General features: G+C 36.6%; 1 protein-coding gene across 1 annotated transcript; it reads right to left on the minus strand.

The window, feature by feature from the left end:
• Positions 1-968: 968 nt before the first annotated feature.
• LOC125646719 (uncharacterized) lies at positions 969-9,971 on the minus strand. Its single transcript, XM_056142179.1, has 6 exons — positions 9,796-9,971; positions 9,281-9,370; positions 7,774-7,877; positions 3,915-4,062; positions 1,390-1,439; positions 969-1,207 (listed from the first exon to the last, which is right to left on the minus strand). Exons 1-6 carry the CDS (start codon positions 9,939-9,941, stop codon positions 1,053-1,055), a joined length of 693 nt encoding a protein of 230 aa, XP_055998154.1. The 5' UTR covers positions 9,942-9,971; the 3' UTR covers positions 969-1,052.
• Between the last annotated feature and the right edge of the window lie 12,857 nt (positions 9,972-22,828).

The following is a 22,828-nucleotide window of genomic DNA, read 5'->3' on the forward strand; positions in this document are numbered from 1 at the left end:
ATAATATTCAAGATTTTATTTTTCATAAAAAATAGAATTATTCAAATGTATTTAAATATAATCCAGATTCTGTTATTTTATTGATAAAGTAAATATATCTTTATATTATTTATAAAATATATGATGTATGTGCACATAAAACGTCATCACGAGCTCAGTATGAAATTAAGTGACATATGTACCTTTGATTTTAAAATATCTAAATAGAGTTTTAGGATAGATTAGATGCATGTGTCAATGCTGATTGACACAAAGCTGATTGAGTATACTCGACTAGTTTCATCAATTCAAACTAGTCGAGTGTACACAATCGGCTTTGTGATCTTTTTTTCTCACATTATCACCAGTGTGAGATCGACTTACCCATGCGAGACAGCCATGTGAGATTTTTCTGTCTCACACTGCTGCGACGTCATTTGATTGTGACGTCATATATTTTCTATGATTTACGTTACACGGTGAAGATTTACGTTACACGGTGAAGTAAAATATTTTGCATTGTTTTCTTTAAATTTTAATGTAGTATACTTTCTGATGGACAACCTTGGGTTTTTTAGTTTACACTTACAGTGTAAACCATTTTCGGGTATGATCTTTCTGCCTATCTAATTAGTTTTTGCATTGAAGTTCAAATGAGGATTTTCATAATTTAAAATTTTCTCATAGCTCATAAATCTATGCACTAAACTGTAGGTAAAATGTGAGAAAAATAATCCTTCATTATTTACTTGTGTGGGATAGGGAAATCCCACCTCTGGAACAAGATTTGGCGTCTAGGACTCGGCACAGCCTCGTCCTAGACTGCGAATCTTGTCCCCCTCGGTGGGATTTCCCTATCCCACACTCGTACTAATGAAGGATTCTATTAATCACACTACTACTTGTGTAGATTTTTCTATACTTATTTCTCGATTTCAGGTTTTACTACTTCGGGTCAAGAACAAAATGAGATGTTATATTATACCATATCAATATTTAGCAGAGATTTATTGTAGCTGCCTTCAAAGCAAAATGCTTCACAAATATTTATTGTTAATTTTCATTTCCCAAAGTTAGACTTGAATATCGGTGTCATTGTCAGTAGATTTTTGTTGGATTTCTACTTCTTCATACATTGGGCTACCTCCAGCGTGTCTCTGTGGATTACGTAGCTCGTCATATTGTCGACAATCGGCCTCTAATCCCCGGATTTCTGTGTAAAACTCATCTATAAACATACAAAGATCATCATTTTCAAAATACAACAGACTACGATTCAGTTTGGTGGTCAATTCTGACGCACTGAAGTAAACATAATCCATCGTTACATACACATTATGCAATATGAATCAATGGAAAGTTTCTTGACTTTTGTACGAAACTTTAATCACGAGTTTACAATAGGCTTACTGTTTTCTTCGATGACTGGTTTTTCATTGCCGTTCTTTGTTTGACTAATCCTGTTCGTACGAAAAGATAAATATAGTGTTAACAAGTCCTACAAGCAATACAAAATAGATAGTTGGGCAAACACGGACCCCTGGACACACCAGAGGTGGGATCAGGTGCCTAGGAGGAGTAAGCATCCCCTGTTGACCTGTCACACCCGCCGTGATCCCCATATCCTGATCAGATGTGAGAAAAGAAGCTTGATGTAATACAGATTTGTGTGTGGTTATGAATCATTTTTGCGGTTTGAATTTTTTATCGTCTGCGTTCTGAATCAAATCACGATTACCAAAGTTTAACACACAATTATTCAAGACCTCTTTACATCACCGGGGTGTGAAGCTGTGGAACAAACTACCTCAACACATAAGGCGTTTTCAGTCTCAGTATATATTTTAAAAAGTAATGTAGAGAAATTCATTATCAGCTGTATTACCACTGTTTATAAATTTTATGCATTGATGTCTTTTAATCGCAATCTGGATATTAGATTTTGTGATTGTATATTACTGATATTCAATATACTTTAAGTGATAAAGACTGTACAGTGTATCTTGTTACATAATCTTGTGTTCGTGTTTTTGAGACTGTTTTAAGTGATTATTCTTGTATATATTTGTATGTATCAACTGGAAGGCCCTGGGGAATAGTGCCTACACTAATCAGATCATCTTGAAATAAAATGTTATCATAATTATTCATCAATACATAAAACCTTATCTTATTTGACTGTGCCTTACGTTCATCCTTCAGCTATCTATGATCGTACCAAAATAAAATTGTGTAATCAATCCCACAGTTTTTCAGATAGTCATCCCCACATTTTAATGCCAGACTGCTTCTGATTTAATTCTGGTATTATCCATTTAATTTAACAATTATAATTTTCATTTATATGTCGATTCGATATATCCCTGTGAACTCGAAATAAAAGACACCAAAGTCGTCCACTTCTGCTTCATACTTAAATATTTTATTGCAAGTAGATATTAACGGCAAACCGATAACTCAGTTTCATGGCAAACGGGATGATTTCAGCCTCTCCATCGTCATCTTCCCATATTAGTCTCCTACCGACGAAGTCGAAGGGGACTTTAGGTTTGCGCTCCGTCTGTCTGTCCGTCAGTCCTACAAATCAGTTTTCCGGACGTTTTTTTTGACATGCTTGTAGTTATTCATTTGATATTTGGTACATTGCTTTGCCATAACAAGTTACAGATCAAGTTCGAATTTCGTCTCGGTCCGTTGATTTTTCACTTAAATTATGGCCCTTGAACTTAGAAAAATAGCATGAATTATCAGTTTTCCGGACTTTTTTGGTTTGTTTGTCGTGCTTGCAGATATTCATTTGATATTTGGTACATTGCTTTGCCATAACAAGTTACAGATCAAGTTCAAGTTTCGTCTTGGTCCGTTGATTTTTCACTAAGTAATGGCCCTTGGACTTAGAAAAATAGCATGAATTATCAGTTTTCCGGACTTTTTTTTTTGACGTGCTTGCAGATATTCATTTGATATTTGGTACATTGCTTTGCTATAACAAGTTATAGATCGATTTTGAAGTTTTCCTTGTCTAGTCTTTGTACCTGAATAGTAGTTGATTTCCAACCATTCCTATCTTGGTTTCCCAAGCTTCCCTTTTACCATAACCTTGGTCTCATAAAGAACTTTGAATATTGATGCAGTCCAATAATGTTTGCCTCCGGTAGGAGACTATGTATTGCTATGCAATACTCTCATAATGCTTGTTTATCTAGCAGTATTCCATAATCACCTGCATATGATGTGTATATATCTCAACTGACTCGATACGCAAGAGCTGGTTCTGCGTATGATCAGTTTTTAAATCGAAGCAGGCTACTGACAAACAAGTTGATGGTGCAGAGGTTTCAACAGTCTCGATTAAAATTGGCGTTTTACAAATTCTATGGTTGTCATAATCATCTTGCTTGCCAATTCAACCTACCAGTGGGTCAAATGCTGTCTGACTTGTTTCCTACCGATTGTTAGTCCGTTTTGGCACACTGATTTTGACTACGGATAAATCCGTTTACCTGCTCAAGATATACGGCTCACGGCGGGTGTGACCGGTCGACAGGGGATGTTTACCCCTCTTAGGCACCTGATCCCACCTCTGGTATATCCAGGGGTCCGCGTTTTCCCAACTCTATTTTGTATTTCTTGTAGGAGTTATGAGATTGATCACTGTTGGTTATTTTCACCTTTCATGGTAACAGTGCTTACCACACAACGTAATTTTGTAGAATATAGTACCGTATCCAAATTCACACCTAGAAGTAACCAATATACTGATGTGTACTAAGAACATGGCCTTTGGCCCCCTAATATGTAGTTGTCAATGTATTGTACTGCACACTAAGAACGCAAACTCTGACCCTAGCCAATGTTATGTGTATTGGGAGCATGAACGCTGATCCTTTGCAGGTAGTAGTCAATGCGATATGTGTATTGACATGAACTCTGACCCCTTGCATGGTTTATCTTTGGAGTACAGACGGTAAACAACAGCGACAGACACCACAAACATCAGAATCAACATGATTGTTGGAACAGCCACTGACGACACCTTCATCCCATCCGGAACATTGGACTTCAAAATCACCGTGTCTTGCTCTGGGTGAAATATAAAAGGATGATAGTGCATCAACCAAAGGAATGAGAGAGTTTTTTAACCTAGATTGTATAACAATTAATTAATATACATGTACCAGGCAATTTAGATACGCTTAAGTAATATAGAAGCATGGTCAACATGTATCGATGTCATATTTTACAATACTCTACAGGGTCAAACACAATATCTCAAACATGAACAATATAGATCCATTGTGTAGATATGCTATTCTACAGGGTCGCACAAATAACACTATGGACACGTATTCATTATTTGAATGTGCGCGAATTTTTCACTCAGTCATCTTGAGACGTCAGGTACAAGAAATGTTTACCAAAAGTAAAGGTATTAGTTGAAAGTAAATCAAATCGTAGAGGATTATGAGACATTTTGTCCATTATGTAAGGCCAGATTAAGTGTACATTGTAATTGGAATTATGACAGACCAATGAAAATACAAATATTTTACTCAGAATTAACTCATTGTGTAGATGTCATTATACATGTTGGTTCGTATTTTATTTGTATTTAAAAGATGGTTCTATTTGTGATAAAGGTCAATTCAAATCAATTAATAGGAAGGTGGTATTTTGCATATTCAAGAACGATAGAAAAAAACCTGCGCACGCTAACTCTGGATTTACCGCCTACAATTTCAACTCATATTTTATTTGCATTTAAAAAAATACCTTTAGCTAAATTGCAAAGCTTTGCAATTCAGCTAAAGATGTTTTTTTAAATGCAAAGTCGAATCCATTAGTAATTGATTATTAACTTTAATACTAGTGTTAATTAATTAATTGATCTTAATTTCAATTCCTTTTGATTAGGGGGTATAAAAATATGTTCCTTGAAACCGCGCTTTTAAACGTCATATATTTTAAAATCCTTATTGATATCAATGAATAACCATTTAATTTGTCGAATTACTTTATATCATAGAGTAAAAATGGTTAATCTTCATCTCCCACACGTTAACCTCATTTGCAATTGATCATAGTGAACATTTTCGCTCTGTTTTGGTCTGTAAGCATATCCCCCTCACCCCCGTGAAACAACAAAAGCTTTGGTATACATTTGCTAATCGACAAACTATAATACCTGCAGAAAGAAATTTGTGTTTCACGGGGGATGGGGGGGGGGTATGTTTTAAGAACATTTTCCGTTTTCCATTCACTCCTATGAGATTGGTCACTGTTCGTGATCTTCACCTTTCATAGTGATTTTAACCCCGTTGTTTTGACAAATAAATTAACTTTTGTGAAAATTCATATAAATATCTATATTGACATTAAAAAATCATTTTAAAATGATAACTTTATAAATTGACCAGAAGGTAATCGCGGCGATACTATCGTTGGAAAATCTTTATATTTTCATCTCTGAAACCAATTTCATATATTTATACAACCGAATTTCAATGTCTGTATGACTACGTGCATGTATCTCATTTCCTTACAAAAATGACATTTTTTTCAGAGGACTTCTTTCATAGTGATTAGTGCGTGTTCTTCGTGACCAGAAAGCCGTGGTTTTGAGCGCCGCTCGTATTTTGGCCGCGTCAAGCCTAAGACGAAGACATAATGACTGCTCACTTTGACGGCGGGTGTGACCGGTCAACAGGGGATGCTCACTCTTCCTAGGTACCTGGGATCCGGGTTAGAATAGGTTTTTAGTACCCCTTGCTTTTCGTAAGAGGAGACTAAATGGGGCGGTCCTTCGGATGGGACCACAGAAACCGGGGGCCCGTGTCACACCTGGTGTAGTACGATAAAGATCCCTCCCTCTCAAAGGCCGGAAGCGCCAAGCATAGGCCTAAATTTTGCAGGCCTTCACCGGCAATGGCGATGTCTTCATATGGTTGAAATAGTTAAACAATATACAATCAATCAATCCTTTGCCAAACGCACGGCAATTAGAAGTAAGAGTAACATTTCATTTCGAATGAAATCGAGGCTATATGCTGGCATGTTAAAGAATCTGCATTACTACATTCGAGAGCGTCGTGCACGGGTCAAAATTTGTGTCGCGTCGCCTACAGCTGTGGACGTCTCGGTATGAGTGAATAATTGTCGAAGGAAACAAAGAAAATATTTCTATACAACATCATTGTCGCAAGCCACGGCTGAAACGTACGCTCCTCTTCTCTTTCACCCGTGGCTCTCTGCGTGACAATTTCTTCGTTTCTCATAAATATGCATGACGTGATTCTGCCAATCGCTGAGCTTCCGAGCAAGACTTGATGGGAGATTTAAATTGTTTATAGAATACGGTTATATTACTCTGACCAATCAGAACGCTTGTTCCACTAACAAACGCAAAATCATTGTGTAGACGTGTGTTTATGAAGGTGCTTAATGCATAAAGAATCATAATGATGTTTTTCTGTCACTAAGAACAGACGGTAAGAAGTCTTTATACTACCGGGTGTTTCTAATGCAAGGTGAAGATAACGAACAGTGATCAATCTCATAATGAAATATTCGGAGAATAATGACAACGAGTTTTGTGTATTGGTAACCGCCCTCTCCCCTTTTGGAACAAGTGGACATATATAAGAAATAAACCGCGAAACTGTTCAGATGTCATCGATCTGTAGGACTTTTGTTTACTGTAATTTCGGTGCAAAAAGAACATGTTTTCATTGCCACATCCTTTATAGCTGTTTTACTTCTATTGATAACGGATTACGTCAATCTCGTCATGCATATTTATGAGAAACGAAGAAATTGTAACGCAGAGAGCCACGGGTGTAAGGGAAGAGAAGCGTACATGTACGTTTCAGCCGTGGCGTGCGACGATGATACAAGGTTAACATTGATATAATTTCTATCATATTTTCTGGAATCGGGAAACTTCATCATGACCCCGTCAGTTGACTCTACGGTACATAAATGAACATTTTCTAATAATGCATTATTTTTTTTTCCTGACGATAATAAGAATTTGACAATTCTGACGTTTGAATTATATCGTAGGATAAATGGAAGTGGTGTTATTTGTACCACAGAATAACCACTTTACTCTGTTCACCCGATTGAGATATAGGACTTATGTCGGGTGTGACCAGTCGACAGCGAATGCTTACTCCTCCTAGGCACCTGATCCCTCTGGTATATCTAGCAGTCCATGTTTTCCCAGCTCTTAATTTTGTATTCTTTACAGGAGTTGTGAAATTGATTACTGTTTGTTATATTTACCTTTTCATCTAAGATATTCGATATACGCGAGAGACGGCTTGGGAGTGAAATTTCTAAGTAAACCCATTTGATGTTTATGATGCACCGATTTAGAACCCATCATCCCATCGAGAACTTTTCATTCTTTTGGAATACAGTTTAAGGGAAAGTACATAAATTTAGACCTCTCAGGGTAAGTTAGCAGTGCGAGTTCGTTAACTAACAACTATCGTTACAAGGTTTTTTGATTGTAAAGGATCCGCAACTTTCACTTCTAACGCCAAGCACTTGGCGATGAAACTGCGACCTCTACCTTTTTAACGATTCTGGTATGTCGTGGTCTACGTTCAGAACCGGGTCTTCCTAACACGAAGTGGACGTGCCACGACAGAGAGTAATTTACGCAATCAGAATTGAAGTAGTATAGCTAGATATGAAATACATGTACATCTTCGGTGGAATTTTTTTTTTCAGTTACGGATTAAATTATTGTTCTAATACACAAAATAATTGTAGATATTCATAACTTACTTGCTACGCAACCTTTTTTCTCTCTTTGAAAACCTTGACAACATTTGGTAATGTTGAAAGTCACGTTACGCCGAATAAGTTTCTCTTCATAGACCACATAGTCCCTTAATGTATATTGAAAAAAGGAAAATCATACATAATGTAAACAAATTTCAGCTATCCAATGCTTAATTACCTCAAAGACGGTTTCATTAGTGGAAAACTTTATCACAAAACTCTGGTTTAACATAAAAAGGATCGTCATTGAAAATAATTAGCAAGGTTGGTTGGTTCGTTATACGTGTATATTGTTTAAGGTCCCGCTCGAGAATCTTTCACCCATATGGAGACATCACCATTTCCGTTGAACGGCTGCAAAATTTAGGCCTATGCAGAGCGTTTGCTTCGTAACCAGGAGGTTGCGAGTTTGAGCCCTGATCGTGTCATAGCCGTGTCAAACCTAAGACGTTAACATAGGTAGTGATTGCTCCTACTGCTACGGCCCTGGGCACTAAGCATAGGTCTAAATTTGTGGCACTTCACCTACAGCTACTCAATAAGAGTGAAAAATTCTCGGCGGGACGTAAAACAAATAATCAATCAATCATAGTATAAAGCTCGTCCTTGTTTGGACTATTTCCCTTTAACATTGTTCAAATGATGAAACCGTCACCATATATGGAGACAACTCAAAGTCATGTAATTTTCAGTTTATATATACAGGTCAATAATATCTATATTTTACACACACAGAAAACCCTGAAAAATATAGATAACAAGATGTTTTTGCGAAACACTGATGCCCCCGAATTACAACATTTTAGTGAATAAGTTTGAAAATATGTCAGATGTCAATTGCAAGGTCACAAGGTCAACACATTTGGTTTCAATAGAAAGGTCTTCTCACAAGAAATGCACATGTTAAATATGAGAGCAGTGCCTTGAGATAGCACATTACACTAAAATCTTATCTAATGGATCGTTAGAACACCTCTTATGACGTATGATTTCACCCCGAATGAGTGATACAAGCTCTCGAGTATTTTATATGAATTTTTGTGATATATCCCAGATTGATAAAAAGGTGCTTTCTTTGCAAATAAGAGGCTCTAGAGTCCAAATTTGGCTGTGATTTGATGCATATTATGAATATCTTAGAAAACATGCCTGAACGACTCAGATAGACGATCTAATTTTTTAAATTAAAAAAACCATTTTCCGAAATAACCTGGAGTATTGTTCAAATTGATTGGTTAACAAGTGAAAAAGAAGTGAAGGCTTGGAAAATGTTGTGGGACTATTACTATAATTAATATTAAGTGGAATGAAATGCGATCATGTACAAATAAACGAAAAATACTTGTGGATAAGTTCCGAGTATCCATGGTAGGCGTTTCGTAGGACAAGTAAATAATCAGTAGAGCACAGCGTTGATGTTGTTGACATACAACTCAAACGAGGAACTATCAATGATAATTTCAATTTTTGGAATAAGCGGCTACATTTTAGAAGTGAATACCTTTCTTACTCTAATTCTGTCTTGTATCTTCTACCCTTCTTCACTGCCTTTGTCCTTGACCTTGTACTTTGGACGATCTGTTGAAAATGTTCTTCCCTTCTGTGACAAAACACAAAAGGAAATGAGACATATCGTTTCATTCACACCATTCCGTCCTTGGTTTTTAGAAATAGTAACTGAAACTTGAAATTTTGTATTCACCAAATCATGATATTGAGGAAGAAAAGGGAGATCTTCTGATATTTAAGATTGAATTCCATTAAGGAAAATACACGTAACATAATTTTCGAAATTGTAAAATGTAGGCCTACATGCATGTGCGTGCTGCGTTTTCTATAATTTATGATGTGTGTAAAGATGCCATAAAATAAATCCGAATTAGTCACTTTCAAACTGAAATTATTGCAACACTATGAGTAGTGTGATATTACGTTTCAGGGCAAATTCGTACATGTATTTGAGTATGAAAATTATGTATTGATAACTATTGAGATATTTTACAAACTATACAAAGTAAAACATACGTCTGTAGCTCGTAACATTCCTTTCCAGTCACACTCCAAACGGATCCCCATGAAATTAAACAAAACAAAGAGAGATGTCGCATCTTTGTGACTGAATGTCTGCAGAACTTAGATGTCTCTTCAAGGGGCAGGTTCCTGTGACACATGGGGACACTTAGGGACCTGGAAGTGCGCGCTGTACTGCTGTATTAGCAATGACAGCTAGTGTGGTAATAGTATAAACAACATCAACAAAACAAAGAGGATAAACACGTAAACACCAATACTAGTCATGAACAGTGTATGTATCGACACGAGTACCAGAAATAAAGCACCTGCCTTACAGAGAATTTCTTATCCGGAAAGCACAGGTGCAATGAACAGAAATCTGATTTTTATAAGTGATTTACACGAAGATTTATGTAACAAACATCATTATTTAATGTTGTTAAAAAATTATTTAGCTGAGTCATAACAAAGAAGTACAAGTTAACAGAATGGAGATGTTTTACGGAAACTACAATTTTTAAAACAGTTCTATGAAAATGTCATTAAAATGAAGAATGTCTGAATTAGTGAAGTGGTTGGGTTGTTATTTTCCTCACTTAAAGTAACCGTTTCGTAAGAAATCCCAAGCGACACCTTGGATTCTGCGACTTGAGAAACCACCACAGGACGGTACTGGAGTTATTTAAGTAGTCTATGTTATCAGCCCTCCAGGGAATCACTGAGTCATGTTCTTCGCGGTCATTCAGGGGGATATACCCACCCAAAGGACATGTCTGGAGAATGGTGAGAGTAGTTATACTTGAAATATGGGAAGTTGCGTTGCTTTGAAAGGCTGATGCTGAAATATTGCCTATCTGACCATGTCTCCCTTCAACTTTACCGATAAAAATCACATTACCACCAGATCTATCATTAACGTCTCTATGCACAGGTGCCTCTTATCCGCTCTGTTCTCTAGTACACATATTACTTATGCATTGTGGTGACAACTGCTGTAATTACATCTAATTGTGGGTATATCAACATAAAGTAACACTGTTCGTTTCTCAGACCTAAGTCACAATTATGCAAGTAAAAAAGTGAATATATCGAACAGTGATCTATCTCTTAACTCCTAAAAGAAATATGAAATAGAGAGTTGGGCAAACACGAATCCTGGACATACCAGAGGTGGGGGTCAGGTGTCTAGGAGGAGTAAGCATCCCCTGTCGACTGGTTACACCCGCCGTGAGTCCTATATCTTGATCAGGTAAACGGAGTAATAATTAACGTTCGTGTAGTACATAGATGTGGCTTGTACATTTAGATATTAGGTACAGCTTATGAATTTTAAAAAGAATGGCGTTTTAATTCCCATTTGAGAATCTTCCACTTGTGGAGAGAAGCTGGAGTCATCCCGTTTATCATAAAGTTGAGGTGTTGGTTTACCGTTAACATCTATGTTCAATAAAATATCTAAGTGCGAAGCAGATGTGGAATACCTTGCTGTCTTATTTATTTCGTGTACACCGGGATATATCGAATGGATATACGAATGAAAATGATTATTGTTAATAGATAAAACGTCGTTGATATATCTAAATGTCAAATCGAGTCAGCAAGAGATTTGTTTCTTCTCGTGTAGAGGCTTTTGAATAAATTCTGCCTCATAAGAATATAAAAAGAGGTAAGCTAATAAAGGAGCACAATTCATGTCCATGGGAATTCACAAAGAGTTATGTTTAACAAAGTAATTTTTTGAATGACTTATCACTAGATGTGAATATTTCCATTTTTGCTAAAGAAGCAACTGTCTTTGATGTCAAAAAGTCTAGTCGTTAATTTGTCGTGAGGAATGGTCGTGTAAAGTGTTGAAAGATGCAAGGTGAAGATAACGAACAGTGATCAATCTCATAACTCCTACAAGCAATACAAAATAGATAGTTAGGCAAACACGGACCCCTGGACACACCAGAGGTATGATCAGGTGCCTAGGAGGAGTAAGCATCCCCTGTTGACCGGTCACACCCGCCGTGAGCCCCACATCCAGACCAGGCAAACGGAGTCACCCGCAGTCAAAATCAGTGTGCCAAGAACGGCTTAACAATCGGTATGAAACACGTCAGACAGCATTTGACCCAATGCGAGGTTGTATTGACGAACTAGATCGCTACAACGACCATAGAATTTGCGAAATCCTGACTTCAATCGAGACTGTTGAAATCCCTGTACCATCAACTTGTTTGTCAGTAGCTTACCTCGATTTAAAAACTGACTATACCCAGAACAAGCTCTTGCATATCGAATCAGTTGAGATATATAAACACCATATGCAGATGATAATGGAATATTGCTACATAAATGTGGGAAGTTGACGATGGAGAAGCTGAAATCATCCCGTTTGTCATACAGTTGAGTTGTTAGTTTGCCGTTAATGTCTACTTTCAATAAAATATTTAAGTATGAAGCAGAAGTGGACGACTCTGTGGTGTCTTTTATTTCGAGCTCACAGGGATATATCAAATCGACATATGAATGAAAGCTATCATTGTTAATAGACAAAACGTCATCGATATATCTAAAAGTCGAATTGAAGGTCACAGCGAGAGATTTTTTCTTCTCACGTAGAATTTTTTGAATAAATTCTGCTTCATATGAATATAAAAACAGGTCAGCTAACAAAGGAGCACAATTCGTGCCCATGGGAATTCCAACAGACTGTTGGAAGACCTGATCACCAAAGACCACGAAGATATTGTCAATGAGGAACTCTAGCATATTTTTTATTTCCACTTCAGAGTACTTGTGCGTGGAATCAGAGTGGTGTTTAACAAAGTAAGTTTTTGAATGACTGATCACTAGATATGAATATTTCCGTTTTTGTTGAAGAAGCAACTGTCTATGATGTCAAAAAGTCTAGTCTTTAATTTATCGTGAGGAATGGTCGTGTATAGTGTTGAAAAGTCATAGGTTTTAATGCTATTGATTTGGGAAAAATTCTGTGATTTCAAGTTTACTAAAAGTTCTTTAGAATTTTTTAGAATCCACATTTGATTAACACCACTTCTGGCATATGTAGTCGCACAGTAAGTTTGAAGTTTCTCCTTCACAGCTGTTAACATTTTCGTGAGGAGCAAAGATAGGGGCTTGGTAGAGCACTTACTGGATCCAGCAATGTATCTTTGTTTGTAAGGGTTTTTATGTAGTTTAGGAATCCAGTATAGGTACGGTAACTCATATTCATTCGACCCATTGACTGGAATATTAAATGTGTCTAAAACTGAAGCATGGTTTTGAAGAATTTCGTCTTTTGAAAGGGCAGTTGGAGTATAAGTATGATTACCAAAAGTGGAATTAATGCCAAGTTCGTTTAAAATACAGTTGTAATAATGAGCCTTACAAACAAAGACAATGTTGTTACTAGCTTTGTCAGCTGGAACCAAAACATATTCCTCATGTAACCTATCTAATTCTTTTATCACTTCTGGTTTACTAAACACAGAAGGATAGATGGTACGTACTTTTGTTTTCATGTGTCTAATGCGGGATTTTAATATCCCTCTTATGCTTTTAACCCATTCTGACAATGTATCAAGTTCTTCTTTTTCATATTTAGCCCATCGTCTGGCATGATCTTCGACAGAACTCATAATAGAGATGAAGATCTGTCGCCAATTAAAAGACCGAGGTTCTCTGTATTTAGGACCTTTAAGAATAAGTGATTTGAGGTCCTCATTTTCAACTATATCAACATCACCAGTAATGACATGTCCAGCTGGACTGTAGTTGAAAGAAGATGAAGAACAAGAACATGTTGGTGGATTACGTATAAGATAGTCTATATCTAAGCACTGCAAAGTTTGTTTATAATTAAAAAGTTTGGATGCAATAGTAGAAGTATAGCTGTAGGAAATACAGGGTGTAGACTTGAACTTGAAATAAGTTGGAATACACGACTGAACCCTTTTATGACGAAGAATGTTGCTTATATTGACGGCATCTATTCCTTTGTTTGTAAATTTGAGCTTAAGGAACTGACGGCATGATTTGGAAGGAATATCATCCATGGTCCGTGCTGGTTTATAGAGCCTGTGGTAGGCAACATCCATAATCATAGAGTTCAGTCTATATTCAGGTGTTGAAAAATCCAAGTATAGACTAGCCATAGCTACTTCAAATAACGTATGTAAAACGTATGCAAGATCATACGTTGTTGATTTGAAAAAAAGTTTTGTGATTTCTTTACTAAAAGTTCTTTAGAATCCACATTTGGTTTACTGCACTTCTGGCATACGTTTTGGCACAATACGTTTGAAGGTTCTCCTTCACAGCTGTTAATATTTTTGTACTGCTATTCGTGAAGTCTAGGAATCCAGTATAAGTATGGTAACTCGTGTATTCTTCCAATTGTCTGGGATATTAAATGTGTTTAAAACTGAAGAATGGCTTTGAAGAATTTCATCTTTTGAAAGGGCGGGTGGATTACCAAATGTGGAATCATGCTTGCGATATTATCTGATATAAGTTTAGAAAGTTAATTTATTTCCATTTATAAGAGTTAAAACTGATAAATTATCAAAGAAAATATATAGGTCATCGCACTTTTTAACATGCGAGACATATATAAACAGAATCATATATCGATGTCAACAATTGGAATTTTCCTTCAACAACGTTTTCAAAATTACAGTAAAACTAGTTTTAATGATATAATAGTATTCAAAACAATTTCATGAAACTGTTTCTTTGCAAAAATATACGAAGTGTCTGTGGAAAATAAAGGAAATCTTTCGCATAAAGGACCTAATTAAGAAATCAATGACGACAGAGTTATTACCCTTGGATTCAATAATTTAAAACATATAATTGATTATTCATACATTACTTAGACTTTTGAAATATTTTATGCTAACAAGATTTTGGACAATAACTCTCGGGGAAAAAAACTTCCAGCAAAATGTATGTTCCTATCATGCACATTTCGAAATAAATCAATGACTTTGTAAGATCTTATTACGTCACACGAGGGTAGAATTACTTTAATTAATGTCAAGTTCGTTTAAAATACAAAGATGTTGTTACAGTCGATGCACATATGTCAGTTTGGTGATGTTTACATACCGTCACAATTTCAAAATCTATTCGCACAACTTCAAAATCTATGGGCCATATTCACAAAATATCTATAATCACGATCAAAATTTAAAACCCCTGCAGTTCATTATAAGATTATTCGTGCATCAATTTTCTCCCACCTGTGCTTTGAAGATCACCCAGAATTCAAAGGTTTCTTCATACTAGCTCGGACTTTTAAATGCAAATTTACATCACGTGATTTTCAATGACAGTAAAAGTGTTGTGTAGAAACTCATTTGAATACTCCTTAGGGGGTTCACGCTCGCCTTTCAAGTATGAAATTATTCCCTGCTTCTTATAATCAATAATAAATCATCATCTTAACAGAAACTTCCATGTTCTTTTTTACCAACGTTTTAGCTCACCTGAGGCAAAAGCTCAAATGAACTTTTCTGATCAAAATATGTCCGTTGTTTGTCGTCGCCGTCAGGGTCGTCGTAAACTTTTCACATTGTCGTCTTCTTTTCAAGAAACGCTGGGCCAATTTCAACCAAACTTGCCACAAAGCATCCTTGGATGAAGGGCTTTCACGTTTGTTCAAATGAAGGGTGATAATCGCAAAAATAGGGTGGGGTCATTTAATAATCTTCTCAAGAATCACTGGGCCAGAAAAGCTGAAATTTACATGAAAGCTTCCTGACTTAGTGCAGATTCAAGTTTGTACAAATCATGGCCCCCGAGTGTTGGATGGGGCCACAATAGGGGATCAATATTTTACATACAAATATGTAGGATAAATCTTTAAAAATCTTCTTCTCAAGAGCCACTGAGCCAAAAAAGCTGAAATTTACATAAAAGCTTCCTGACATAATGCAGATTCAAGTATCTTCAAATCATGGCCCCCAGGGGTTGGATGGGGCCACAATAGGGGATCAAAGTTTTACATACAAATATATCAGGAAATTATTTTAAAACCTTCCCAAGAACCACAGAGCCAGAAAAGCTGATATTTACATGAAAGCTTTCTGACAGATTTCAGTTTGTAAGAATCATGACCCCCAGGGGTAGGATGAGGTCACAAAGTTTTGCATACAAATATATAGGGAAAATCTTTTAATATGAGCCAACGTGACTCAGGTGAGCGATGTGGCCCTTAGACCTCTTGTTTAACTAACACGCGACATGTTCAGATAAAATGGAACTTACTTTTAAAACAGTGTCTTCGCTGGTCCCAGTGGCATATTTAGAGGGAGACGGGACCCCCTTCTTTATTTCGCTACAAATTGTGAGTAAAAAGATTTGGCACCCAAAATGGCCGAGTACTTTGGCTAATACTTGACACATACCCCTCCCTTCGGAAATCCGGGATCCACCACTGTCCTATTTGTGTTTTTTTCTAGCTCTTGGTTTTCCAACCATTATGCTGATCTCAATGTAAATTTTAGTTCACGTATGAGTTTTATCTCATTCTATTTTTACCTTTTTTTCTCGCACAATCTGTCAAAATCCTGGGTCTATCCACTACACTTTCTTTCAATGAACGACATGCTGCATTGTTTACCGTCTATGCGCATGCGTTTAAAGACCAAAAGGAGGAGATTCAATGAGCCCTCAAAAAAGTATTAATATTCTAGTTTAATCGAGAATTTTGGAACTTTAGAGAAGTGTTATTTTCGCAAAGTAAATACATTCAACTATGCAACAAAATCTGCGAAACTTCTGAGAAAATTATAATTTCATGATATTTGTGCAAAATGAGCTGTAGTGTCTCTTGAAATAATATCTCCTTTAATGATATTGATAATAAATTGAAATTAAATAAATAGATAGATATTTCGAAGGAGTAGGTAGTCCTTTACGAAAATCGTAAATGCCATCATCCCAGGGGTAAGGATTTTGGTTCCAGGGTGGAGCCTTAATTATTTTAGTGATTAATGTCTTTATCATTTGAAAAGCTTCTTTAAGTTGGCTGATACAGTATAAAAACTAAATGCATATCTAGGAAAAGCAGAAAAGGATGTACCAAAATTGTGAAATTCGCAACCCCAGGGTTTTGACTCTAGGACGGGTCTAAAGTAGTCATATTGTGTTAATGTTACATATATTATATTATGTAAAGTCTTACACCAGTATTTAAAGAACACAATCATCTTGTTTTTTATTGTTGTTGAATATTAGAATTAAGTTTAGATATGCAGAACAGGATCTTTTCAGATTCCATAGCCCTTGGAGTAGTGATACTTTTAACTAATACTCAGGTGATCGATAAGGCCTATGGGTCTCTTGTTTGTGAAACTAAACTTTAATTATTCCTTAAATTCCCATTGTATTTTAACGTTATCGAGAAAAGCTTTCAGTCCTTCGTGTGTATCCTTTTATGTATTCTATTCCACACCTGTTATCCTAATTATCTTATTCACCTGGATGTCTTAATGGACAACCATCAAACTGACACGCGTGAAGCTTGTAGAAATCACTATCTAGTGACCTCACATCTGATTCAGGAATGTCAATCTCTCTAGGTGGATTTGGGATCTTGACATACTTAGAGACATTACGGGGAAGAACATCGTATTTTTATACGCCCGTCTTAGGACGGGACGTATTATGTTATGGCCTTCATGTCCGTCCGTCTGTCCGTCCGTCTGTTAGCTTTTTCGTGTCTGGCTCATAATTTAAATACTATGAGGCCTAGAATAATCAAACTTTGTCAGATGATGCATCTTGGGTAGAAGGTGTGTCGCACATTAAAACCAGGTCGCTGTGACTTTTAATTAAGAAGATATGACCAAATATGGCAAAACCCTGTCCGACTCATAACTTGAAAACTATGAAACCTAGAATCACCAAACTTGGTCAAATAATGCATCTTAGGTAGAAGGTGTGTCACACCCTACTTTAGGATCACTGTGACATTTAATTAAGGTGATTTTTTTTTAAAAAGTGTATGTTTTAATGGGTACAATCCCTTCTGATCTAATGGTTTTTATACGCCCGTCTTAAGACGGGACGTATTATGGTATGGCGTTCATGTCCATCCGTCTGTCCGTCCGTCTGTTAGCTTTTTCGTGTCCGACCCGTAACTTAAATACTACAAGGCCTAGAATCATCAAACTTTGTCTGTAGATACATCTTGGGTAGAAGGTGTGTCGCACATTAAAACCAGGTCACTGTGACTTTTCATTAAGAAGATATGGCCATATATGGCAAAAACTTGTCCGGCTCATAACTTGAAAACTATTAGACCTAGAATCACCAAAATTGGTCAACTAATGCATCTTAGGTAGGTGTGTCGCATCCTACTTTAAGGTCACTGTGACATTTAATTAAGGTGATATAAAAAAATGTTTTAATGGGTACAATCTAGACTGTTAACAATATGTGACGGGCGTATCATGTGCCGTGGCGGTGCACTTTATTTAGGCGTAGCGTCACTTAGAGAAATACAACCACATGCAAGAAACGATACTGAAAATTTGTAACTCTTACATAATTCCTTGCATGAAATATAAATGTATAAAACAGTTTTTTATCAACGTGAACCAAAAACAAGAAAAGCATATTTATAAATTTGACTTCTATAAGATATAGCGGTTACATGAAAGTGGATGCCTTAAAATGCCAATGTGAAGGACTAATATCAAGTATACCCGCCTCTTGCGTCTATCACTGCTCTCAATCTGCACCTCATGGACGCAATTAGTCCTTGCATTGCAGCCTGTGGGATGTTGTTCCACTCTTCTAGCAATGCGGCTCGTAAGTCGTAACTGTTCCAGTGGATTCGGGGGTCTGCCCACCCGTCTGTCAAACTCATTCCAGAGATGCTCCACTGGGGATAATTCTGGAGATGGACGTAACGTTGTATTGAAAATACAAAGCATCTCTTCAAACGTTGAAAAAATCAGTCTGCAACCACCCATCTCTTTCTTTACAAGTTATAGTCATTGTCGTGGATTTGTTCTTTCTATGAATTATTGAATGAGGATGTTTTCGAGTTTCATCACATTAGAATATAAGGGTGCTAGGAACTGAACCCACCACATGAGAATTACCCCTTCCACTCATCAGGAAACTATAGGTCCATTACAGAAATTGAAGCAAGTTTGATGTTTAGCATCCTAGCATGTATCCAAACTCCGTATAGTGTCAATTCCCGAGACTAGTCTCCCCTATGAATAATGGAGTTGTGGCGTAACGGAATATACTGAGCTAACCAAAACTTGACATCCCACAAGTTCCATCTTTCTCAGAATAACTCTTTAATATAGTCACTCAGCCGAGTTTGTAGCTTCCGGTGTATCATCAACTCTGTCTGCCATACTTTCTTGTCAGTAGAATTAACTACTCTTACATTTAAAGAGGGAACAATGCAGGTCATTTTGCATGTAATTCGGCACATCTTTTAGATGTGCAATTGATTGTTTCAATTTAAATTCCGAGGGTACGAATAGGAACAAACTTGTATTCTTAAAGGGTTTTTATGGCCCTGTAATCGGAGATTCGGAGGTGCATATCATTTTTGGTTTGTCCGTCTCTCTTTTTGTCCTCAAAATCCTATCCTTGACCATAACTTTTGAATGGATGATGAAAGGTCTTTCATATTTCATAACTGTATTCCTTATAGCAAGACCTTTCATTGGGCACCAACGTTTTTTACCTCTTGACCTTGAAGTTTGACCTACTTTTGAAAAACTTTCACCTATTCATTATCAACATAGCTGTCATACGGCGGCATCAGTGTTTCATAAACACGTCTTGTTTTTGTTTGTCATTCCCTTTACCTCTTTTAAAAAAAATTCACATCACCAGCTGTAGGAGAAGTGTCATGAATTTAGACCTATGCTTCACGTTCAGTGGCGTAGCAGTGAGGGTTCTAAAGACCTGTGATTCTCACTTCTAAATGCCGAACGTTTGGCAGAGGAGTATTCGTTACGCTGTACCTAGGTTTATATCTTAGGGTTTAACTGGCCACGGTATGAGCGGGACTGGTTTATATCTTAGTGTTTAACTGGCCACGGTATGAGCGGGACTGGAGCCTACATCCTCCACGAAGCAAACCCTTTAACCACTGAGCTACCGCGACTGGTATCCAATTAAGGTATTGGTATAGTATTATACGATACAATATGTCCAGTAAAGATTTGGATGCAGCGGGTGGTCTATATTATTCGATAGGTTACAAGTTCAGTTCCAAGTAACTGTAAGTTAACAATAAGTTCCAGAATACGGAAACCATTGCGGATTATACCTGTTGGGATTCATGGCATTAAACGTGCTTCAGATGCTGCAACGTTGCAAGTGGGCTATATTTCCAGATGAATGATAATTTTACGAGCAGATTCAATCTCTTGTAACTGTATTGATTGATTGATTTATTGTTTTTACGTCTCGTCGAGAATGTTTTACTCATATTGAGACATCTACAACAGTAGGTGAAGTACCATGAATTTAGACCTACTGTGTATGCTTAACGCTCAGGGCCGTAGTAGTGAGGGTTCTTTATCGTGCCAATGTTTGCGGTTACACGGGACTTCCAAGGTTATATCCAAAAGACCCATGATTCTCACTTTTAAATGCCGAGCGTTTGGCGAAGGAGCAATCACTACCTATTTTAACGTCTCTTAGGTTTGACGCGGCCATGGCACGAGCAGAACTCGAACTCAAGAGCTCCCGGTTACGAGGCGACTTGTAAATGTACATTTATTGACCATCATTGACCAGTGCAACCAGGAGCAATGATCAAAAATCTTTGGTTTAAAAAAAAACTTGAAAAAATTATACACAAGAAAAAGAAGTCCATATGTTGATTTACTCAGAAAAAGATCTGAGAGATCTTCTCTTCGTAGAATTAGATTGAGTGCATGCAATAGAAGGTGGTAGATATAATTCCACATCAATGAATGAAAGATGTTGTAATGCTTGCAATACTTGTATGATTGAGGATGAAATTCATTTTCTTTTGCAATGTAAATCTTATTCTAAGCTAAGAAACACCTACCTTAGAAACATTTATAATATAACACAGAAAAATATTACTCTGGACAATGAAAGATACATGTTACAAATATATTTTAACAGTGATATACGTCTTAAAAATTACTGTCAAATTTATTAGAGAGTTTTGATTATGTAAACATTATTTAATGATGTTCAATGGGCCTTTGCCAATTATTGTAATTGTGCCAATAAATATTTGTATAATGTAAAGTAATGAAACTGTATAGCAATTTTAAGAACGTAGGAACTGATTAAACTTCTAGTACCTATACATTCTACTGTGAAGAGATCTACACACATCATGTATGTATGGATATATCCAACGACGGCATATGATCAAATTAATTTCTAAAGTCCAATAACAAGAATACAATGTCACAGAACTGGTTGAACATATCAATATTTTCTTTCATTAGAATTGATATATTATTTTTTAAGATGGTGTGCCCAGTGTGTTTCTCTCCTTGGCAGCATGCAACAATAGCCAGTGCTTTCTACAGACTATACCTTAATATCACTGATGTATAGGAAGAAGGACATTTGGCGATGTTCAGAATTAAGTGCACCCACCGTTTCATAACCGCAAAACTCCAGGACTTCAGACTATAAACTAAGAATAGACTTAACGCTCTAAATTTCAAATCTAGCTAACTTTTGAAATAATTTTCATAAACAGATAAAATTTTCAGTATATGTTTGCATTTGAATTTTTTGCAAAAATGCATTTTAAAAAAAAATCTGTGCTAGATAAATTTTCAGATGTAAGTAATCAAAATTTTGACTTAAGTCTATTCTCAGTTTATAGTCTTCGGGCCAGATTTTGCTTATTTTGAAGTCGCTTCATTCACACATACAACTGACTTCTAAAGACAATTGAATCAGCGTTAAAAAAGTAACTCTAAAATGTAGAGTACAATCGCCGATTATGGAAAATGAATGCTTGAATTTTACATCCATTGAATGAATTCACAGGGGGGAAACTCTTCGTTTATGTAGTATGCAAGGTGAAGATAACGAACAGTGATCAATCTCACAACTCCTACAAGCAATACAAAATAGAGAGTCGGGCAAACACGGACCCCTGGACACACCAGAGGTGGGATCAGGTGCCTAGGAGGAGTAAGCATCCCCTGTTGACCGGTCACACCCGCCGTGAGCCCCATATCCTGATCAGGTAAACGGAGTTATCCGCAGTCAAATCAGTGTACCAAGAACGGCTTAACAATCGGTATGAAACACGTCAGACAGCATTTGACCCAATGCGAGGTTGTATTGACGAACTGGATCGTTATAACGACCATAGAATTTGCAAAATGCTGACTTCAATCGAGACTGTTGAAATCCCTGTACCATCAACTTGTTTGTCAGTAGCTTACCTCTATTTAAAAACTGACTATACCCAGAACAAGCTCTTGCATATCGAATCAGTATGTTTTACGTTATTATAAACATCAGGCTTTGTATCTGATGTCTTTCATTTTAATCAGCATTTCATTGTATATGTATCTCGAAATATTTTTCTTATTTGGTGAAAATTAATCTAATCAAAACTAGATTCTTAAAAGGATGTCAAATCAGACCGGGTGATAATTGAACTGTATCTCTGTCAGGCAAAAGATATAAACCCCACCGAGATCTCTATAACTAGACCGACTGAGTACAACTAGAATGTCGGAGTGGTGGTCTTGTTATAGGACTTCAGTTACCACTAGATTACGATACCAAAAACAAGGCAATCGTTAGGTAACAAACATGATATTGAATTAACAAGAAACATGCAAAAACAAATAGCAAATACAGTATAGTTTACAGATAATTATAGCATTTTTAAAATTGAAGCATTCTTCTTTTGTTTAATGAACGGACCTTTTTTTAATGATTTGTAAACGACATCTACTAGTCTCCGTCCGTGAACAACTGCTTCTGAAGACTTGATCACCGGATACACAAATCAGGCTATTAATAAAAAAACGGGACTTTTGTACCAATTACA

This window comes from Ostrea edulis, chromosome 6 (assembly GCF_947568905.1).
Source record: "Ostrea edulis chromosome 6, xbOstEdul1.1, whole genome shotgun sequence".
NCBI lineage: Eukaryota > Metazoa > Mollusca > Bivalvia > Ostreida > Ostreidae > Ostrea > Ostrea edulis.